Source organism: Erpetoichthys calabaricus, chromosome 4 (assembly GCF_900747795.2).
Source record: "Erpetoichthys calabaricus chromosome 4, fErpCal1.3, whole genome shotgun sequence".
NCBI classification, from domain to species: domain Eukaryota; kingdom Metazoa; phylum Chordata; class Cladistia; order Polypteriformes; family Polypteridae; genus Erpetoichthys; species Erpetoichthys calabaricus.
Window position 1 is genome coordinate 257,449,675 of NC_041397.2, and position 24,676 is coordinate 257,474,350.

Sequence of the window (24,676 nt, forward strand, 5' to 3'; positions counted from 1 at the left end):
TTCAGCCATGACTACAAACCACATGGGATAATTAACATATTAAAAATATAATGTTTGGGTGGAGTATCCTTTGAAAATACTACTGTAAATGGCACCTGTTTTAACTGTATTCCCTGAACATTTTGATGTTGTACATGCCAATGTAAGAGGTGCTCCAATGGCCTTGGGACTTAACTAAAGGCTAAAGACTCCTTATTTAAGAAATGCATTCTCCTTTTAAAATGGCTTGTGAGGCTATTCATATCATGAATGGGATAAATGTGATTGGCAGTTGCTATGTCTTTCTCATTTTCCTCCTTTTCTTGGTATCTTCAGTGTGCACTTGGCACCTCTTTGGACAGGCATAGGTTTAGTTTATACAAGCTGGGTGTACTGTATATAAGAGTTCTGTGTTGCAAATTGGATTTAGTTTAATGCACTTTATGTTAGTAATTAGAGTCATAAGATGCAAACTGAAAGATCTGTTTATTACATACTAGTATTTGGCATGTATTTAGTGAAGAAGACTACTGAGGACCTGTGACGCATTTGTTTTTTAAACTACATAATAATAATAATAATAATACATATTCCAAGGTTCATATCCTCTTATTCAGCTGGCCATCTGGATTTTCCCTTTCTTCCTCTCAAGACAGTAGTAGACACCTTTGTATGAAATCTTTAGTTTGATGACAATGTCACATGGCATAGCCTTCATTCTGCAACAAAAAAAAAATTGACTGACATGTTTCTTGGGAAAGCGGTTTACTTTTGGCCATTTTTGAACCCAAAACTGAACTTTAGGAATTCCAGTACCATGCAACCCAAGGAAAGATAATGTACTTGTCTTATTGAAAAGAATAATGGGTTTTGGTGGTGCTAATGCAATTACAAAGGTTTTTTTAATAAACAATTAGCATTAATATATGACTGATTTAGGATAAGTTAAGGGAGTTTACCATTAGCACTCCGAAGGACTTGCTGTTGAAATGTGAATAATACTGTATGTTATGTGAATAATAAATGAATAGCCATTTGTAACACTAGTAATGCCTTGTCTATATTTTTAAATCAATTTAATGGTATCTTAGTTAAAAAAGGTATCAATTTCTATCTAAACAAAACTATTTTGAATGATTGCTGCCTTTTGAACATTAGTGGAAATGTGTGTATGTGTGTGTATGCATATATTGTATTAAATAATAGTATCATGGTCATATCCACCATCCTGGGTTTGACTCCCACTCATGGATGATTTCTGTATGTGGTTTGCATGTTCTTCCTGTGTCTGTTTGAAGTCTCTGCTGGTATACCCATTCCATGTGCATGTCTAAGTAACTTGGCAAATGTAAACTGGCTCATTGTGAGCGTATTCTTGACTGGTTCCTCTGATGGACTGGTGTCATCTGGCATTAGTTGCTATTCTGAATTGGACAAATCAAATCTGAGACAGTTCCACACACACGCACACACACACACACACACACACACACTTATTTAAATGTAGACTGAGCCTACCCAGCATCACTATGTACTGTAGAATTTAGAACTCTTGTTTTATTCTTTTGAAACTTATCAGTATGTTTTTTTTTAATTATTTAAATTGTTTACTATGAAACAAGTGAACCAGTTAGCATCACTTCACTCAGTGAGTTGAATTCTGAGACATTATAAATCACCTATTACGACAGATGTCTTTTTTTTTTTTTTTTTATAAGATTGCTATTAGCCGAATTTAAAGGTTCATCCTCGTTCTAAAAGTAGTGAGAAAGCAAGATATCTTTGTGTCCCACAAGGTCTGATGCAAGATTCTCCATTAGCGTGTTGAATTAAGGGTCAGTTTAATGATAATTTATCATTGAGACGGTTACAGCTCAGCTTCTATAATTAACACCTATAGAAAGCACAGTTTAAACATTTGCAATATATTATTTCCTGCTGTTTTAGTAAGCTCAGCCATGTTTTTTTCTTTTGTAGAAGGACTCCATGAAAAATGACAGAAGAGGTTATTGTTATAGCCAAGTGGGATTATACTGCACAACAGGACCAAGAACTTGACATAAAGAAAAATGAACGACTCTGGCTCCTTGACGACTCAAAGACATGGTGGAGGGTAAGAAATGCCTCTAACAAGACCGGATATGTGCCATCTAACTATGTGGAAAGAAAGAACAGCCTGAAGAAAGGATCCCTTGTAAAAAATCTTAAAGACACATTAGGTAAGAGAAATATAAGTGTATTAGCCAATATTTTTGGCTTCTGTCTTTTGCTATGCTATTACTATAATCTAAATGCATTTTGTTTCCTGTTTCAAACAGTAATTGACATTATCTTTGCATTTACTTACTTGTGTTTGTCATATATTTTTTATAAATAGTGTATTTTTTCAACATCCCAAAAACAGAAAGAAAATATGTATCCCAAAGTACAAATCGGTGGTGTGTCTATGTTTAAAATTTAAACCAAACCTAAACTTGTTCCTGCTTTAGCCAGTGCCGCTGTGGTGGTTGCTGAAAATCTTGTTTTTTTCTTTATATTCCTTCTTCAGGTATCTGCAAAACAACTCAAAGATGACAACATTATTTTCATTTACACTATAAAGAAAAACATAATATAATTTATGAAATATTTGAAGAGTTTCTCTTGCTTGGTGCTTGCACTCGATGGCACTTTTAATTACTCATTTTTGCTGTGTGGCACCACCAATGAAAATAAGTTAGTGAATATGGGAGCAATAAAGTGCTGATGGTATTTTCAAGGTGGCAACATGTACTGTCATGCCAAGGGCCGCAGTAACAGTTTCACATGTACTCTTAAAAAAAAAAAGCCTGTCTATTTTGTATACATGTTCACTTACTGGGCACAGAGCACAGACACAGTTGAAATTCCTTATCTTCAGAAGTAAAACTGCATTCTGTCTACTGATTGCAATACTGCATAAACTAAATACACCATGAGCTCGTATTAAGAGAAGATGAATCTATTGCCACTATGGGTTTACAGAAGTAAGTTTAAACTTCTTTTTGATTGCTATAGTTTGAGTGGTAAAGTAAAGTGAAAATTTACTTTAGTTTCCATCTGAAAGTGTTTGTCCAGTTAACAAAATTTGCCTGGTCTCAATTTCAGTTCCTCTATTAGACTTTTACAGTACACTCTTACAATTAATTTTTGACATTAACCAAAATGTTAGGTGTCCCTAACACAATCTTAAAAATTTTCCAGCCTTATAAATAATGCATAAAATTCTGTAATTGTTGCAATAAAATTTGGATGAGTTTCCCTTCACTATAGTTAATTCTTTAAAAGGTTTGAGTGTACACTCGTGTACCAGCAAGCTGTGCCATGTACCGTGAGTGTCTGGTAATGCTGGATTTACTCATGTGAGGTTGAGTTGTGGGATAGGTTACGGGAATGAGCAGGATTGCATACAATCGCTTGAAGTATTGATTAAAATGCACCAGGTTGGTTTGCAGAAAAAATAAGAATGTGGCTGATGTGCTCTTTGAACCATTTTGGTAAGAACGATACTCGTTTATCATGTGTGGCAGGAAGCTGGGCGTCATACCCAGCCGGGACGCCTGGAAGGACCGGGAGAGGGACTATATCTCCCCCGGACCATGAGAGGGCAGCTGCCCTGGTTAGTATGGGGGCCACAGGAACTGAGCTTGGAAGCTCAACCCTATAGGAGCCCGTGGTCACGGCCAGGGGGCACCCGGAGAATCCTAGAGCCTGGGAAACCAGCACTTCCTCCACAGCAGGAAGTGCTGGCGAGAATTCTAGGGTTACCCAGACGGCTTCCGGGTGCTCGTGCGGCACTTCTGCCACACCATGAAGTGCCACCGGAAGTTCATCGGAGGCACCTGGATCACATCCAGGAGGGTATAAAAGGGGACCGCCTTCCTACAGTCGAGGAGCCGGAGTCAGGTGGAAGAAGCCAACGCTCGGGAGTGAGGAGGAAAGGCGGCCCAGAAAGGACCAGTGAAAGGACTGATAAAAAGGGTGCTTGGTGCTGGAGAACTGTGTGTGTGTGTGGGGACATTGTGTTTGAGGACTGTGTCTTTAATAAACATGTGTGTTTTAAGAACTTGCCGGTATCCGCCTGGATGGTGTTCTGGCTACCTTTCACACATGTTATGGAGAAAAAAAATCTTCTTAAGTTTCCTGTAAATTTGAATAGTGTTTTGTTTAACTTTATTGTGTTATTTAAAGTGGTGAGCAGTGCTTTCTCAGAGTTCCAGAGTCTTTAATTTGAATCCCAGCCCAAGCAATGCCCATGTGGATTCTCATGTACTTTCTTTGTCTGTGTGTTTCTTTTCCTTCAGGCAGTCAGGATTTACTCCCACTTTCTAAAGATGTGCACGTTGAGTTAATAGGAAATTTTGAATTGACCTAAATATTCCAGTGGACCCGCTTGTTTTGAGCTGTCTGTTACTGCTGGTCTTTGTGAATATGTTTGAATTGATGAGAATATAGACTGAATATTTTGTAAGACAATGCGATTGTAAATCTGATTGTGTCTGCTAAGAAGAACAACTTGTTGAAAATGATCATTTCCCAAAAAAAAAAAAACACACAATACAAAGGTAAAGTAACATTTAGAAATAAAAAAAAATGTTGATATTAAACTAACCTTCTTTTATGCAATCAAATTTTCCTTCAAGTTAAGCAAGAAAAACATAGCAATGAAAATCGATAGTTCGATAATTAACAATCAATGCACCACACCCCCCCCCCCCCCCCCCCCCCATCCCGCCTAAAGCACCCTGTAGATGCCTGTACAGACCGTAGCATGACAAACACGTAGGAAGAAACACTGAAGTTATGTCAGTCTCCTACCACAAATTACAAGCCTCAACCAAAGACAATATGTCAAGCAGGGCAATAAAAATAAATGTGAAATGCTTGGGGGACGTTTTATGTAAAATATCCATCACAGATGCTATTTGGCACTTTCTTTGTCTCATCAGGTGTTTTTCATTATTTAGACGAGTGACAGCTTAGAAATGTAATAACAGTGAAACAATATTCATTATTGCTTTTCTATTTGTTTAAAGTTGAAGTTGATACCTTATCCTTATAATCAGAAATGTGTCAGACGATTGCACCGAATAAGAAAAACTCTTCACTTAATTCAAGTCACTTAAACTTTTTTAAGTTGTAGAACCAGATATTAAGTTATCAGCAGTATCCACTGTAAGATTAGGAATACTAAGTTTTATGGTACTTTCATCTAATTTAGCTCTGGGTGACTCATAGTTGATACCCCGTCACAGTGTTTGACATCAAAGACTCGGAGGTTATATAAGATGGCAGCGTGCTAAAGTCAGCGTCCAAAGTTTATGGATATTTGGAACATACATTTTGCTTTACGTATTGACTTTAGGTGAAGCAATCATCTGCCTTTGTTTTTTAACCTGAACTTGTCTTGGATTTTGGCATTTTCTCTTTTATCTTCTGGTGCTTTTCCTTGTTCATTCATGGTCTGCTTGTTCCTTCTATCTTTGTAGGACATGAAGGATAAAACATTCTTCAAAGTCTTGCATGCCATGAGTTTTTCATTATGAACATTACATTTTTTTTTTTTTTTTTTTGCTTGCATAGCTTTTTTTCCTCATTATTTATACTTCACATACAAATTAACCTTGGTATAAGTGGACAGGAAAAAACCAAGTGTCCACGGCAGCTTGCAAAAATTGCTGCAGAATGTGTTGAGCGATATCAGCTGAATCTTCGTCCTTCTTGAGTACATCAGCTTGTAAATTTTAAATTCATTGTAAATGGACTTCTCAGCTGGCATTGGGGAAACTGGTCAAGGGGTGATTGATATATTAATGTCACAATTCCTGGCACGTTACATGCTCATAATGAGTCTTTTCTTCCCTATAAGACTGTGAAAATGAAACTGAACCCAAATGCTCGGCTTAAACATGGACTGAACAAAAAGTCTGCCTGTAGGAATCCGTCTCAAGAACAGCCTGATGTCATCTTCTTTTATATCTTTGCAACAATTTGGCTAAAATTCAAGGGCTAAGATGTTTCAGAATCCTAAATCTCTCCTTCAGCACCACATTATAAAAACTAAATAAGCGAATAAATATATTGATGATTGATCCTGCCATACCAACCAATAAGATCTGCTCAATGTGATGGGATGACATTAAGCAGACCAACGGATGGATTCCTTCAGGCAAGTTTTTGAAGGAGTTTGTATTTTTGAACTGTGATTATTTTCCTTGCAGGATTTTCTGCCTGTGAGTTAATTTATATGTGAAAAGTCTTTAATACATTATAGATAAGATGTTAGGTAAGACATCTATTGGTTTTATTTGTTTATCATGTCTGAAATCTGATTACAAGTAGATGATGATGAGCTGGATCAATGGTCATAGATGGCCTGAGAGCTTATCTGAGCCAAGATATTATTTATAAAACAAGTGATGGCTTTCAGTGTTGTGGCTGCTCCATTGTCTTGCTTTTGTGAGTTTGCCCTTTGACAGTGAAGTGTCCTCTCCAGGGATGGTGTCTATTGATACTGCTGGAGGAGACATGAGCTACCTAAACGATATATACTGTCTTTTTATATGTATATTTATATATATAATGGAATAAAAACAAACACGCACACACAAACAAGAAAATGGTAAAAAAAAAATAACGTACGAATACTGTAATCTATTCATAAGAAATCAGTATTTTGATTATGTCAAGCACAAGACATTTCATTCTACTTCAAGTACTAAATTAAGCAAGAATTAAACTTTATATTAAAATACAATGTCAAGAATTGATAGCTGAAATAATTAAAAGCATGTTGAACATAATAAATCTGTAGGATTAATAGCTAGTTTTGTATGTATAGTACTGCTACTCACATGTAGTGTTTAATTACCATCAGTCTGGTGAGCCAGCAGGACACACGCTGTTTCCTTAGCACACACAATCTCTGGACTGCTGGTTAATGAGTTAATCTTAAAGTAGAAGGTGATAGGTTTAACTTAATGATAGGATTTTATAAAATATGGTTTATTTCTTTTTAATATATTTTTTAGGGATGTGATTATATGATTGAATAAACAGTGAGTTTTAGAGATATGCAATAGGAGAATCTTAGAAAAGGTCCTTGTGCTACTTGTCTTGTGCAGAAGTACTGAGAGTTGTACAGTACATTTTAAATACTTATACTTATTTTACTGTATGTCTCCATTGATAAAGTGATACACTCAAAAATATAAAAATGCAAAATACAAATATTAGGGAATTAATTGACTCAGAGACTGTTACATTTCTTTAAGCTAGGCTTGTCACACTTGTTCCTCTTTCAGTATCTTACATAACACCCAATATACTAATGTTGTTAAGAGTCTTAAGAAGTTCTCTAGCAAGCACTTTAGATATCCTTTTGGTGCTGCTTCTCTTGTAACATTTTCAGTAACTAAAAAATGAAGAAGCAAATCCATAAGGATGGTACAGTCAATATGGACACAAATTGATAAATGCTGACAGTCATTTCACATTTAATGAATGATTAACAATCGGTGCAGAATGCTGCAACAATTCAACAAACAAATTCATTGGTTTAGCAGGAAGAAGATTTCGGTAATTGGTGAATTAAGAGAACAATAAAAGTGCAAATAAATGTGTGGTACGTCCATCAACAAAAATGAAGCCAAAATGGAATAACTGGAGGATTATATGAAGAAGTCTAACTTAAGAGTGCCAAAGAATTCACTGAATTTAAAACAAGAAAATCTGCTTTGCTCTTCATGTTAGTGCTCATCCTTTAAAGATGCAGAAAGAGTTGTTCATTCCAAACTATCTGTGATGCTCATCTAAGATGGGTTCAAACCAAAGTATTCTGTGAAGACCTCAGTATTAATGCTTGCAGTGCACCACGCCATGCATGTGTCTCTGTTATTTGCCATTTGATATGGGATTTGTAAAAAAGCAGTGTTAAGGTTTGTGATATGGCATTTGTTGGAATGACCAATGTAATGCATTTTTATAACTAGAAGTGTTTTGATACGCCATCTTTTGGAATGACAGAGACCTAGCATCTGGAAAGACAAACAGACTCTTATCCTTTGATTAAGGTGGGTTGGCTCTGTATCAGTGGGATTTGTGTGTGTGAGTAAAGCCAGCAATAGACTGCTGCCTTACCCAGGATTGTTTTCTTCCTTACACCCAGTGTTGCTAGGGTGGGCTGTGGACCCCATGATTGTGAATTAGATTAAGCAGGTTTGAGAACATGATTTTTACTATGTTATGTTTTACTTCTGTTATTGCAGAAGGGCACCAAGGTGTCTCTTGTCTAAAGCAGCACTGAAGAAACATGGGTAAAAATCCCTTAATGGTGAGCTCAAGAAGGATAGAAACTGAATTTGATTACTGCTATGAAAGAACTCCAGCAGCTATTATATTTAACTGTGTCTTTAACCTTAAAATGACACTTCTGGTACAGCTTGATTGGTGGTTAATATCAGCATTATAATATAAAAAATGTATGCTTGATGCCAAAACCATCTGCCAACATCTTACATTTGTTTAAAGTCAAAGTGAACTTTATTGTCATCTCAACCATATACAAGTATACAGGTAGACGAAATTGCGAAGCTCAGGGTCCACAGTGTAATAACATGAAGTGCAAATAATAAATTAAAAACAGAATTAAAATTAAGGTTTAAAAAAGATTTAAAGAGGATGTGATGTGAGCAAACAGTTCTGATTTAGGTGATCCATTAACAACACAGAATGCTGTTGATGAACCTCCTCCTGTGGTGTTTGTTTTTTTTTTTCTCGTTTATTTGTTGCTTTTTATAACATGCTTTAAGTAATGTAATGTTTACCAAAGAAGACCTATAAAAAGAAGGTTAAAAATAAGTGTAAAGAAGAAATAAGAAAGAAACAACTATAAATGACTCCTTTTATTTATAGTGAAGCATTATTATTAAATAAAAAAAATAAAATCCTGGAATCATTGTATAACACTCTGTGACAAAAAGTAGTTTTACTTAGAAGCAATGGTCACAGTATAATTAAGACCATGTAACAAATTATTGGAAAGAAACTGTCTATTGGTCTAAAATGTAACTACACATATGACTATCAGATAAACCTGTTTGGCCGGTGGTATAAGACGCTGTGTGTTGTGATGTGATAATAAATGGTGTCCTATGACCTAGAAAGTGCAGCTGCTCCAGCTGGGAGGCAGATGTTGATAGAAGGTGTGAAGCGGACTGTGCTGCCATCAAGCAGGAATTCCCAAGAAATGGCCATCATGTACAGTGCACTAAGGCATTGTCGTTTCGTTTTGTAGGTAGTCAAATCATCTCAAAAGGTAAAAAAAAAAAAAAAAGATAGGTGGCAGGATCTCCTCCTTGTATTGCTGCACTTTCAGGCTGCTGCTACCAAGCCACTTTGACAAGCAGCTATTGAGAGCAATAGTGTCTCACAGCGTGGCGACCATTGTACTGGCGGTGTGGTGTCTGAGAATGTACAGTGGCTTGGGTTGTTTCATTGTGTGTACAAAAGCAGAGCAGACTTCATTACATCTTGACCGCGACATCGGAGAGAGTGGTAAAGTTTTGGTAGGACTCCAGTAGGAGCGTTTGTTTGTTTCATTTATTTAGAATGGTTTTTATCCCAATTTTTATGGTTGCATTATTTTAAACATGTTTGGTGTTGGCAGCACATCCCCCTTTTTTCCAACATCGACCCTAACCCATGTTGCATGTTCGTCTTGCAAGTTAGAATTTCACTCTGTTCTGTATATGTGACAATAAAGTTGAGCTTGAACATGAACGAGGTGGTCCCTCAAGGTGAAATGTTTGACTCTCCACTAAAGATGACTTCACCTTTGTCCAAGCTACTTAGTCCAACTCTGCAGTACTTCTGATGTAATTGGTTATGGTGAATGGTTAGGGACAAGCTGACATGGCCACCACATGAGTAGATTTCTTCAGCTGATGGCCAGTAAAGAATGCCACATTCCTTTTAAATGTGACACAGGGATTGCCATCGTCATTAACCTTGTGGACTCCAATACAGTTTTTGATACCATTGATCTTAACATTCTGTTTACAGAGGCTGGATAATTTAGCTGGCCTGCCATGCATGCTGTCTTCTTCTTTGGTTTATTTATCAGAGCTGTCCCAAAATATGCTGAAATCTGTCATTTCTGTCTGTAGTTAGAAATGCTGTCCTTTGGGGTTCAATGCTGAGACCTTTTTTTCATTTCTTTATATTTGTTGCCATTAGAAGATATAATTTGGAAATACAGTATTAGCATCCATTTTCATGCTAATAATATTTTATCTGTATTTATCATCCATATAAACGTCCAATTATATCACTCGTAACATGCTTTAGTAAAGTAAAACAGTGGATAAATTGCTATTATTTGTTTAAAATTCACAAAAGGCAAAAAATCTTTGAGTGGGTGGTATCTGTGTGTATAGTAGGGCAGTATTGAATATTCTTATAAAAAAAACAGTAAATTTTAGTTTGACTGGAACCATCTGAAATTAAAATGAGGTGTTTAATGTCGATTTCACATTTCTGTGTTTTCTAAATTCTGCTTACTCTAAGTCAGAAAATTTATCAAATGAAAGTGTTTTTGTTTTGTTTTGTTTAAGCTGCAGGATTTAGGAAAGCTCATTCATTCATTTGTTTCAAGCAAAACTGACCACTGCACTACTTTACATCAGGCTGTTCAAACTGCTCACTTACAATAAATTCAAAACATGACAGCAAGGACTGAAACTAGAATTAAGACGTCCGACTATATCTCCACTTCTTAAATCACTTCACTGGCCTCCAGTTAACGTTAGAGCCGATTTTAAACATCCCCTTCCTGACACAAAAGCCATAAATGGTTCAACCTTTCCATACTTTATAGAACTTACAGGTATGTGCGTTGCAGGGCATACATTGTGACTTAAAGATAGAGATTCATTTAAAATTCCAAGGGTAAATATGGTGTACTGAGTCCACAGCTCAAGTCAAAAAGGCCACTTTTTAAATAAATAGTCGCCGCACTCGTGGCTTAGAGAGGGGGCGTGGTAGTGTAGCAGGTAAATTCGTGATGTGGGTGGTCGTCGCTTAAATGCACAGGTGAGGAGTCGTCCGCATCTGGAATTGATGCCAGGAGCTGCTAATTGCCACACCTGTTCCACGTCCCCGTGATAAATAATAGAAGCGTGAGGCAGCTAGGAGAGGGAGGAAAGCAAAAACGAATGGAGGTTAAGAAGGAGAGAAGGCAGGAAGCAGGGAGGAGAAAGCCGGTGCGTGAACGAGCGAAGGTGCGCGTTCGAGAGAATAAATGCAGCTGAGCAGTGAGCCTGGGTGTTTGGCTGGCACACCAGGTGCAGTCAGTAGTGGTCGCTCCCGCTGAGCATTACTGAAGAGCGGAAGTGACCAGAAAGAGGATGGCTTACTGCATAAGGCCGAGAAGGCAGCGGGAATCAGGACTTAGGAAATTAACCCCCCCCCTCCCCCCCCCTTGGGTGAGCACCCAAATCGCTTGGGATATATCTGTGAAATTACCAAGGTTTTCGGGTTCAAGGGCTCCCAGAAGGAAGATGGGAGCATGGAGCAAAACCCGCATCGTCACAGTAAACAAAATCTCCCTTTCTTCCAACATCCAACTATAGCTACCCTCCAGTGGTCTATTGGCCATAATGGGTAGCAGGGATTTGTAAAGACCCTCCTGGCAGCCACTCATCAGGCTCAGGAATTCCTGAACTCCATTCCCCCATAGTCCTCCCCCTTCTGTGCTGGGTTGACTGCCTCCTGGTGTCCTGGAATTATTTCTTGTCTCTAAAGTTGATGCCACCCTGCTAATGACATTCCCCCTTTGCGTTACCTGTTTAGTGGTAGCCCAGGACATTAAATCACAATAATTTATGTTCAGGGTGGTCTGTTAAATTTTTTGATAGCTGCAAGACAAGAGTTAAAAATCTGAAATATTTTTCACCAACATATTCTAGTTTTGGGCAATTTCCAGATAGATTTAAAGTACATTTACATACATAATAATCAACATGTATCTTGAAATAGGCCTGGCTCAAAATCTGTTTAAAAAAAATGTTGAGATCCATTAAATTGAATGTTAATGTAGAACATTCCCGCTTTCTGGCACTAGGCATAATACGTTACATGGTAAAATTTAAATTATGCTAATCGCATTACAACAAAGCCAAACTGGAAACCTGTTGAATGACACTTCAGTGCACTGTTAAATTGCCTTGGCTGCCACTTCTTCCATGTACTCGCAGGATTTGAAATGCAGCGCAACTATCTGTGCAGCTTTTTTTGACTAAAGTTTGTTATTCTTTCCTTTAAAATTAAACCACAAGGTCATGCCAAGGACTATTTAATCCATAAAAGAAATTAGTTCAATCATCTTGCCGCCCGAAAATTTATTCTGTAACATTTAATTGACCAAAAGGATGATGCATACTACAATCAAAAGTGTGTCCTTTAAAAGCTTTTCTAATCTTGAATACAGATACCGTTAAATAAAAAAAATGAGGGGGAGGCAAGTTTCAAATAATAAATCTGCTATTCCTACATACTGAAGCAGATTTTTTGAATGGAAATAGGCTCCCGCTGCACATCAACGGGAAACAAAGCCTACTTTCATAGAGAAAAATAATTAGCTAATAGCCTCTCAAGCTTCCTCAGCTGAAAAACTTAAAAGTCACGAACAACCCACCTAACGCAGCATGGAGGTGTTTTATTTCTTATTTCAAAGTACACTTCCCAGGTGGGTGACCTGTATACCCCAAATACTGACAGCCTAAAACATTACTGGTTAGAAAATTGAAAAGCCCTTTTGCTTTAGTGATGCATGTTTTGAATGATTTATTACTAAAGCAGTTCTGCCATTCAGACTTGAAGAGTTACGTATGGATCCTCTTACTGTTCCAACAGCTCATTCATGGAACAGAAAGACAGGAAAACCTGCTTGACCTAATTTAATAAACCTGCTGAATGTTAAATGCCATCTACAGTGTCGCTGACTTGACCAGCAAGCAAGCAAAGACGTGAAAGATGAAGAAAACAGGCCTGCAGTGAAAACTAGGATGGCGTACAAATGATGCGTTTCTTACAAATTAATAAACCGGCTGGATGGAGCTCTGTGATAACAGACAACATACATAATGCTAAGAAAGGAGGAAATGAGGGAAATCTTTAAGGCTGCACAGATGATATTAAAACACAATTGAAAACAAACTTGTTCTCATCAGCTGACTTACTTAACTTGGTAAGTATGGTGGATGAAACTGTTACAGCTGCTTTCTCTATGTTCATGTTTAATCCTAATTCACGTCTGTTGGGTTTGGGTCAAATGCATAAACTTTAGTTTTACGCAGTTATCTTAGTTATATTTGTCAAATGTTTTAAAAGTGCCTTTACGTTATAAGTAAGCATCTACTACTTATTGCTTTCTGATATTTGATTTTCCAATTCTGGGTCACACAGAGCCAAAACATTTCCCAGGAGCATTGATTTCAAAGCAGGTTACAACTTAAGCCGGTGTCACATTGCGGGGGTTCTACAAGTAGTCATTGGGTATGTCATATTTGTTGACCGTAGCTGCTCATCATGTCCCCAAAGCATGTTGGTTTAAACAACTGAAAATCACTGCCCGTGTCATATTTACTGACTGAGTGCCGATCTTCTAGCAGTCGTGCTCAGCACTTTTTCTCACAGCCAGTAGTGTGCTGCCTGATGAGGCTGGCCTTGTTTGAAGGGTTATCATCAATGACAAGTTCAGCCGCAATCTCTGCCCATTTTTTTTTCTTTTTTCCACTCTGTTGTAGTACGAAAAACACGAGACCTTAGACAGACAAGCTTCTCTTCTGTTTATAACATCCGAAGCCCCCCATGTTCCTTGCTCATCATCGCAGCATTGTATGTACAGTGGTGTGAAAAACTATTTGCCCCCTTCCTGATTTCTTATTCTTTTGCATGTTTGTCACACAAAATGTTTCTGATCATCAAACACATTTAACCATTAGTCAAATATAACACAAGTAAACACAAAATGCAGTTTGTAAATGGTGGTTTTTATTATTTAGGAGAAAAAAAAATCCAAACCTACATGGCCCTGTGTGAAAAAGTAATTGCCCCCTGAACCTAATAACTGGTTGGGCCACCCTTAGCAGCAATAACTGCAATCAAGCGTTTGCGATAACTTGCAATGAGTCTGTTACAGCACTCTGGAGGAATTTTGGCCCACTCATCTTTGCAAAATTGTTGTAATTCAGCTTTATTTGAGGGTTTTCTAGCATGAACCGCCTTTTTAAGGTCATGCCATAGCATCTCAATTGGATTCAGGTCAGGACTTTGACTAGGCCACTCCAAAGTCTTCATTTTGTTTTTCTTCAGCCATTCAGAGGTGGATTTGCTGGTGTGTTTTGGGTCATTGTCCTGTTGCAGCACCCAAGATCGCTTCAGCTTGAGTTGACGAACAGATGGCCGGACATTCTCCTTCAGGATTTTTTGGTAGACAGTAGAATTCATGGTTCCATCTATCACAGCAAGCCTTCCAGGTCCTGAAGCAGCAAAACAACCCCAGACCATCACACTACCACCACCATATTTTACTGTTGGTATGATGTTCTTTTTCTGAAATGCTGTGTTCCTTTTACGCCAGATGTAACGGGACATTTGCCTGCCAAAAAGTTCAACTTTTGACTCATCAGTCCACAAGGTATTTTCCCAAAAGTCTTGGCAATCATTGAGATGTTTCTTAGCAAAATTGAGACGAGCCCTAATGTTCTTTTTGCTTAACAGTGGTTTGCGTCTTGGAAATCTGCCATGCAGGCTGTTTTGCCCAGTCTCTTTCTTATGGTGGAGTCGTGAACACTGACCTTAATTGAGGCAAGTGAGGCCTGCAGTTCTTTAGACGTTGTCCTGGGGTCTTTTGTGACCTCTCGGATGAGTCGTCTCTGCGCTCTTGGGGTAATTTTGGTCGGCCGGCCACTCCTGGGAAGGTTCACCACTGTTCCATGTTTTTGCCATTTGTGGATAATGGCTCTTCACTGTGGTTCGCTGGAGTCCCAAAGCTTTAGAAATGGCTTTATAACCTTTACCAGACTGATCGATCTCAATTACTTCTGTTCTCATTTGTTCCTGAATTTCTTTGGATCTTGGCATGATGTCTAGCTTTTGAGGTGCTTTTGGTCTACTTCTCTGTGTCAGGCAGCTCCTATTTAAGTGATTTCTTGATGGAAACAGGTGTGGCAGTAATCAGGCCTGGGGTGGCTACGGAAATTGAACTCAGGTGTGATACACCACAGTTAGGTTATTTTTTAACAAGGGGGCAATTACTTTTTCACACAGGGCCATGTAGGTTTGGATTTTTTTTCTCCCTAAATAATAAACACCATCATTTAAAAACTGCATTTTGTGTTTACTTGTGTTATATTTGACTAATGGTTAAATGTGTTTGATGATCAGAAACATTTTGTGTGACAAACATGCAAAAGAATAAGAAATCAGGAAGGGGGCAAATAGTTTTTCACACCACTGTATTTTACTTCTGGGTGACCATTCATTGGCTGTTGGCTCTCATGCACACAAGGCCACCCCTACAACTAAAGAGAAAATCAAACCAGTCTGATTTTATTGGAACGAGTCGCAGTCATGTCATTGGACATGTTACATTATGCAACTAGTTTTATGGGAATGCTCCACCAACTACCTCTGACTTGCTAATCTCTATATATTGTGGTGAGTGGCTGGGGGTGGTACCCTGCCAGGACACCCAGGACGATCGAAAGAGGGGACTACACCTCCTCCAGACCATGAGAGGGCAGTTGCCCTGAATGATATGGGGCCCGTGGTCACCACCAGGGGGCGCCCAGATGCCTGAAGAGCCCTGGCCCTCAGCACTTCCGTCACACCTGGAAGTGCTGGGGGGGAAGAAGACCAGGGACACCTGGAGTGCTTCCGGGTCCGCAGCCGGTACTTCCGCCACACTGGGGAGTGCCGGTGGAAGCTAATCGGGAGGCACCTGGAGCACATCTGGGTGGGGATAAAAGGGGCCGCCTCCCTCCATTCGATGGCTGGAGTCGGGAGGAAGACAGACAGAGCTCGGGAGGAGACGAGTGGAGGCGGACCAGTGAAAGAGGCATTGTACAGAGGCCTGGACTTTGGGGGAGTTTTGGGGTTGTGTGTGCACCTGTGTAAATATTAATTTGTATAATAAACGTGTTGTGGGTGATTATACAATGTCTGCCTGTCTGTGTCCGGGCCAGCTTCCACAATATGTATAAAATCCAACGTCTGTATGTCCTCTTTTCACGAGAGAACTACTTAATGGATTTAGATCGGGATTTTTTCTATAATTTGCTTGAACATTCCAGTTGATTTTGCGACTTCTCTCATTGTGCTAAGTATCATAGTTCACTTGCAGGAACAATTTATTTGCACTAATCTAAGACAGAGGCTGCGGGCCAAGGGGCGGGGGAAGCGTGACATCGGGAGCCGGGCAGAGCCCTCCACACTCACGCGCCAGCCTCTGTTCAAGTCAGTCTACCTCTCCTGACATGTTGGAGGGTACCTTGCCTCCGCTTAGCTAGCGATACCTGTTTCTTTGTTGATTTTTAAAGTTTTTCCTGTTTAACTACTATGCGGGTAGAGATGTAGGGGACAGCTATTATTAGGTAAATGAATGTTACCAGTGAAAATAGCTGGAAAAGAGGTCTAACAGCCACACGCTCTTTCACTTCATGATAAATCAGAGTTGTCAGTTAAGCCAACAGCAATTGTGACAAAATCATCATTTAGTTCATGATCACATTTATACTAAAACAATGTTTATTTGTATGTATGAGTTGTAAATAAACTTGATGGCAACACTTTGAACAACATCTGAACAAACAAAACATACAGTATATGTTCCAGTTAACTAGTGTATTTAGTTCAAGTATTAAACCTAAAAAGATCATAATCATTAAAAAGTTCATGATGCATACTGTTCTGACACCTCAGCTTATTTCTGATTTAATCTCTAAAAGCCACCATGGCCTTGGGAATTTGATATCAGATAAAATGCTAGTTGAAATGTAATCTATAGGAAGAAGATGTGCAGCCAGATGTTTCTAAATACTACAATCAACATGAAATTTTAAAAGCATAAATAACTGGGCCTCTACAGTTAAACCTTAGCAGTTAACGTGTAAATTAAATATTGAAAAAATGTGCAGAGCACAGACATAATACTATTAAGTAGATATTTGTATGCTTTATATAGACCAGCAGTTCTCAATCTGTGGTAGGGGGGCGCAAAGTAACAAAAAAGGGGGCGCAAATGTTGCCATATGTGGCGTAATTTCGCTATTCGTAGGGAAATTTTAAACTTGTAGCGGTGTATCGGCAGCAAAAAATATAGGAATACATTTTATTAGGGTTTCAAAAAAACGTTAGGGGGCTGCGATTAAAACTGTTATGAAAACTTGGGTCACAAATACTTAAAGGTTGACAAACGCTGATATAGACCATCAGTTTAATTTCAAACCTAATTTTTCCAATTGAAGATTGTTCAGTAGTGAAAACCAGAAGGCCAGGGCCTGTCCCAGCAGCAGTGGGTGAGAGGCCAACCCATGCAGGACATGTTTATAGTCTTTAGCTAAACTGACATGTGCATCTTTGGACTGTAGGAGGAAAACTCACTTTAACATACAGTAGCAGGAAAACAAACAGAGGTCCATGACCTTCATTCTTAACCTTCTAATGAAAGGTAAAGTAAAACAAAGACAAAAAAGTAAACAGAAAATAAGACATGAAGCTAAAACTGTTAACACTAAGGAAAAGATGATTGCTTGATATTTCTGGAGTATGAAGGAGAAATGATCATAACACTCTGTTTTGGAATTTTTTTTTCCTTAAACTACAGGTTGTTTTTATGTTGACAGTAAAATGATTCTTTTCTTGAATGCACAATTTTTCATCTCTTTGATAGCTGAGTGACGGAAACTTGTGAGCTCTTTGTGTTACCTCTGTGTAATCATGGCTCATTACAACTGTCAATCCCAGCTTAGGTCATGGTAGGGTTAGAGTACTTAGCTTACTGAAACAGTGCACAGATTTCAGAAGTCTGCAGATGTCTTGAGCATTTTTAACTTATAAGGTTGATTTTATATAGTCACTTTCATGTTGATAAAGATTTTGAGATTAACACTACTTATAGTGAAGTATATTAAATGCAGATCTACAGACAGTAAAGGGTCACCTTATTCTATAGAATTATTGGTTCGCCCCTTTTGTTTTGTGCTGTCAAAGTCAAACAAAATGAATTTTTAGGAAATTAGGGAATTGTTAATATAATCCACATGGATTCAAGAGTGCACAGTAATTATGTGCAGTTACCCAATCATATTTACATTCAGTTATCAGTCTTTCTCGTTGCTCTGAAAGACTTGTGTCATCACTTATTGCCTTAGCTACTGTGTCCTCGTATAATTCGTCGTGGTAAACGGAGGAAGTCCCGTTAGGATTCCATTCTTGGATGAACATTGCAGTCTTGCTCTGATAATGTTGAATTCTCAATTAGAATCTTATCACCTAGAATATGACTATGTTAAAGGAATACTCCACCCACAAATGATCATTGTTTGCATCTGTTACTTACCACAGTTTGTTTGTAGTGAAGGCCAAAAAATATTTTTATTCTTAAGAAGTTGTCATGAGTTAAGGGGATGCACAGTTTTTGACACAATAGATTTTAATGGGGCCCAGGCCGGAGGGGTGTCAACATTGTATAGCAGCAAACAATATGAAAATATCCATGGGGAAAAAAATCTTAACTTGATGGTGCTGCATAATCCTAAAGTCAGTTTTCCAGTCGTATGCTCGCAACATCAAAAACTTATTTTATGCTAAAATATTGTTAAATAAAAAACTCCTTAAATTGAAGACAGAACTCTTTAACGCTGCTGGTCTTCCTTTATTTTCTTCGTTTTTGAGCTTAGATAGATAGATAGATAGATAGATAGATAGATAGATAGATAGATAGATAGATACATACATACATACATACATACATACATACATACATACATACATACATACATACATACATACATACATACATACATACATACATACATACATACATACATACATACATACTTTATTAATCCCAAGGGGAAATTCCCATACTCCAGCAGCACCTTACTGATACAAAAAACAATATTAAATTAAAGAATGATAATAATGCAGGTAAAAAACAGACAATATCTTTGTATAATGTTAATGTTTACTCCCCCGGGTGGAATTGAAGAGTCACATAGTTTGGGGGAGGAACGATCTTCTCAATCTATCAGTGGAGCAGGACAGTGACAGCAGTCTGTCGCTGAAGCTGCTCCTCTGTCTGGAGATGATACTATTTAGTGAATGCAGTGGATTTTCCATAATTGATAGGAGCCTGCTCTGCGCCCGTCGCTCTGCCACAGATGTTAAACTGTCCAGCTCCATGCCAACAATAGAGCCTGCCTTCCTCACCAGTTTGTCCAGACGTGAGGCATCTTTCTTCTTAATGCTGCCTCCCCAGCACACCACCGCATAGAAGAGGGCGCTCGCCACAACCGTCTGATAGAACATCTGCAGCATCTTATTGCAGATGTTGAAGGACACCAGTCTTCTAAGGAAGTATAACCGGCTCTGTCCTTTCTTACACAGAGCATCAGTATTGGCAGTCCAGTCTAATTTATCATCCAGCTGCACTCCCAGGTATTTATAGGTCTGCACCATCTGCACACAGTCACCTCTGATGATCACGGGGTCCATGAGGGGTCTGGGTATTCTAAAATCCACCACCAGCTCCTTGGTTTTGCTGGTGTTCAGGTGAAGGTGGTTTGAGTCGCACCATTTAACAAAGTCATTGATTAGGTCCCTATACTCCTCCTCCTGCCCACTCCTGATGCAGCCCACGATAGCTGTGTCATCAGCGAACATTTGCACATGGCAGGACTCCGAGTTGTATTGGAAGTCCGATGTATATAGGCTGAACAGGACCGGAGAAAGTACAGTCCCTTGTGGAGCTCCTGTGTTGCTGACCACAATGTCAGACGTGCAGTTCCCAAGACGCACATACTGAGGTCTGTCTTTAAGATAGTCCACGATCCATGCTACCAGGTATGAATCTACTCCCATCTCAGTCAGCTTGTCCCTAAGGAGCAGAGATTGGATTGTGCTGAAGGCGCTAGAGAAGTCTAGAAACATAATTCTTACAGCACCACTGCCTCTGTCCAAGTGGGAGAGGGATCGATGTAGCATATAGATGATGGCATCCTCCGCTCCCACCTTCTCCTGATATGCAAACTGCAGAGGGTCGAGGGCGTGTTGAACCTGTGGTCTCAGGTGGTGAAGCAGCAGCCTCTCCATGGTCTTCATCACATGTGATGTCAGAGCAACAGGCCGGAAGTCATTCAGCTCACTAGGACGTGATACCTTTGGGACTGGGGTGATGCAAGATGTTTTCCAAAGCCTCGGGACTCTCCTCTGTTCCAGGCTCAGGTTGAAGATGCGCTGTAGAGGACCCCTCAGCTCCGATGCACAGACCTTCAGCAGTCGTGGCGATACTCCATCTGGACCCGCTGCTTTGCTGGTACGAAGTCTCCTCAGCTCTCTGCTCGCTTGCGCTGTTGTAATTATGGGTGGGGATGTCTCTCCTATGCTGGTATCAGCAGATGGATTTGTGGAGGGTGCAATACTCCGAGGTGAGAGTGAGAGTGGGTTAGGGTGGTCAAACCTGTTAAAGAAGTTGCAAATCCACATGCAAGTGAAAACTGATACCAAGCCTATTGAATTGAAACTCTCACATGTGACGCTAAATCACAATCTCTGCTGTCCTGAATCCTGTACAGCACAGTCTGATGGCAGGAGAACCTTTCACTGTCTCTTCCTTCTCACATTCCCCTCCTTCGTAACTACCTGACATGATCTCCATTTCAGAGGAGAACATCAGTGCAGTGGCCATATACTTGAAAGATTTTAAGTTCTCCCAGCATCATCAGAAAGACATTAATTTTGCAGCCTTCTCATTCACAGTCTGTGCATATGACACAGTGCAGATTTAATTTGCAGTCTGAGCTGTGAGCAGAGTGCACTGGGAAAAGTGTCTTAATTGATAACTTTTTAAAGCAGACATTTTTATTTCAAATAATTAACTTATTTCTTATAAACAATACAGTCACAAGTTCACATTTTTGTACAATTTAGTACATTTCCACACTGATAAAATCCTTCACTGCATTTTTCTTGTACCAAGTAAATTTCAGAGATTTATTGTAACTGTAGTTCATAATTTACATAAAATTGCATTGTGAATTTATAATACATGGCTCATCATCAGGCTCGACTGAAGTCGGGTATATTCATTTGAAACCTCAATGTTATCCCTAACTCTGTTTTAGAAAGATATTTTCCATCCCCCAAGGTGGTTCCATCAGCCAATGATAACGCTTAACTCCTTTTTTGTACAGTTTATTGACGTTGTTAAGGGTGATCTCTATAAGTGGACTCGGACTCATGCGTGTAAACAGAGGTTTTTAAGAAATCAGGTTTCTGTATTAACCCGGTTACTCACCTTATATTTTGAATGTGTATATAAACGCACTCACTGTGAGATTAAAGACAACATTTCACTCATTGTTTGTGGTTCTTAACAGCAATAAAGCAGAATACTAATACTCGACATTTAAGGTCAACAAACTGATATTTTTTTTTTTGTTTTTTGGAATGCAGTAATTACTCCAGTCATCTACCCACAGTTGAAACAGCAAACTCTTTGGTATTAAACCTTTTGTTTAAGTCTTTAGTTTAATGAACATATTTAGTTAAGACCTGCAGTATCTAATTATATACAATACATTCTCAGCAGCTTTCTGTCCATTAATTTTTATGAGATTATTAAACTTTATGAGTTATGATGAGAGTATCTGGTCTAATTTGAGTAAGATGTTGTATGGTGTTACTGATCTGTAATTTATTCATTGTATTGGAGTCCTTAAAATCCATTAAACTAAAAAAAGTGAAGCTGAATCTGAAGAAAATGTTTTTATACGCATTCTAGTTTGAAGCATCAAATATAGGAACCTATGAATTTGCTAAAGGTTCTTTTATAGCTGTCATTACAGAGGGATAATGAACACAAAGAGTCCTGTAAAGTCTGTTAATCGTCAAAATCGGTTACCTTCCGGCCCTTTATTTTTGAGCTAGAAACTTACTGAGGTACAGTGGGAATCAAAAGGTTTTAAAAATTTGAACAGTAGAGGTTGTTAAATGGAATTCCGACTCAATGTGTAAATAACTGTTTCTGTAACGTTTATGGAGAACTGGCTTTTGAAACAAGAGGTAGTTACGAAAATGTTAAATGAGTGAAGGAACAAGTATGGAAAATTTGTGTAGGGCATTGCTCATGGAAATATTAGATATAACTTTTGGATGTTGAATTTGGAAAATTAGCTTATTTAACCAGGTTGTGGTGATGATTTATGTAGATAGTGAAATGCATTGGGCAAATGGCAGGCATTGCAGTAATAATACAATCTGACTTCTATATTTTGTGTTTGTTTTGAGACTTCTTCAAATACATAATAATACTGTTCATTTAATAACGCTTGCAGTATATTTTTGTTTATCAGCCCTGAAGAATCTGACAGTAAATCTCTTTTATAAAGATCCTGTACACTATCATCCAAATTTTAATTCATCTCAAAAACTACTATGACAGAAAGTCTAAGTGTACCATGATAGTATAATATCTCACTATTATGAGAAAGAGACAGACTGTTAAAGATGAAATGTATATAACAATGAAGATTATATCAGAATTACACTAGCGTAATATGGGCTATTTATACTTTCTGCATATGTAAATTAAATAAGGTGTTTTGGTAATGGAAGTTTGGTAAGCTTAAATTGTTGTAGAGTGGTCGAGTTTACTGCTTTCCAGGGGCCTCATGTATGACACCGTGCGTAGAACTCACACTATAACATGGAGTAAGCACAAAAGCGGGATTGTGCGTACGCACAGAAAAATCCAGATGCAGGAATCTGTGCGCACGCAAACTTTCACGTTCTTCCACTACATAAATCCCGATCAGCGTGAAAAGTAACACACGTGCACGCACCTTCTGTCCCACCCCAACTCCTCCCAGAATTACGCCTCTTTGAATATGCAAATCAATATAAATAGCCTTCTGTGAAAAGACAATGGGAAAAGCACAGGGGAAAATATAAGAATTTCAGCGAATACCAAGTGGAGGCAAAGGAAAAACGTACTATTTGTTGGTTTAAACAGTGGTATAATCAACAAAAGAAAGTTGATCGAGTGACAGAGTGTCAGAGAAACTCGAAAGATCAAGTTCACAAAGTCGCACAGTGCCCGAAATAAAAAAGAAATCACATATCAAAGCCGCCGTGAAAAGGCAAGTCGTAGCCCACCGTCTGAGTGTCATATGAAAGCTTATTAGGGAACAGACAAAAAAAAAATAGGCACACAGTGGGGAAAAAAAGCACAAAATGTCAACTTTAATCTCGAAATTTCCACTTTAATCACGTAGTTTATTTTGCCATTAAAGTAGAACATCATAAACTTCATCTTAAAATCGTTTATTTTACTAGTTTCTCAAGTAGCACGTTAAATGCTTTGTTCTGTATTTGATCTTCTATGTGCTCTATGTGTGTGAATCACTACGTGCTTCCGTTCTTTCTCTTTCTCCGACAGGACACAGAATCCATTACATTCGAGATATTACAGCTTTCTGAATAATTAAAATACTGAGATGTATATGTGATATCATTTTCATGATGATAGGAATGAAAGCATGTTATTAAACATGGGAACACTGTGGCGCAGTGATTGTTCATATCTCACGCAAGAGGCTTGCTGCGCCATGTGCGACCTTCGATGAAATAATTTATTACAGAAGTACTGTCTCTTTCAAACGTACTAACCTCCAATTCCTGTCTTTCCTTTTCTTTCTCCAATCGCCACACAATCAGCTCTGTAATAGACGTTAAGCCATCTGTAAGCTTAGAATGCCGATTCTTCAAAACTTTTAAGGAACATTGAAATATCTTCGTAGTACATGTTTAATTATTCTATTTGTCTATCCTTCCAGTGTCGCGTCAGCACCAGCAATAATACAGCGCAAGGCAGGAGCTATCCGTGAACTAGCTAGCGCTGCGGCACCATGTCCTCACATGTTTAATTATTAACAATACAGATTATTTAAATGAAGTTAAAGTTTTATCTGTATACTATAAGCAACATATTTTGCTGCATTTCATCTTAAAAATGATATTGTCATCATACGCGCTTTATAAAGTGGCGCAGGTTGTGCAATATTATAACTGTAGTGTAAGTTTACAGTGAGGTCATTGTACTTATAAGTACAAACAGTTCTACAAGGAGCACTTGATGGACTGATTGGGTGCGTTTATAGTTCTTGGGATGAAACTGTTTCTGAAACGCGAGGTCCGTACAGGAAAGGCTTTTGACGCTTTTTGCCGAGGTTGAGGTAGTGTGTACTTGAAACTGTATACCGATAATTGTCTTTCCGATCAATTGCTGCTGTGATTCCCCACTCAGATACAGTGATATAAATACTCCGAGTGGTGAAAAAGATGATCCGCAGTGGCAACCCTTAACGGGAGCAGCTGAAAGAAGAAGAAGATGCAG

General features: G+C 38.5%; 1 protein-coding gene across 7 annotated transcripts in view; it reads left to right on the plus strand.

Moving 5' to 3' along the window:
- nck2b (NCK adaptor protein 2b) overlaps positions 1-24,676 on the plus strand; it is a 401,664-nt gene that overhangs the window by 299,735 nt on the left and 77,253 nt on the right. For 6 of the 7 annotated variants that reach the window (XM_028800674.2, XM_051926800.1, XM_051926799.1 and 3 more), the window contains one exon: positions 1,957-2,198. In XM_028800674.2, the coding sequence (XP_028656507.1) occupies positions 1,973-2,198 (226 nt within the window). In that variant the 5' untranslated portion in view covers positions 1,957-1,972. Of the gene's footprint in view, positions 1-1,956; positions 2,199-2,557; positions 2,985-24,676 lie in introns of those variants that run through there. The other variant, XM_051926801.1, reaches the window with a different exon arrangement.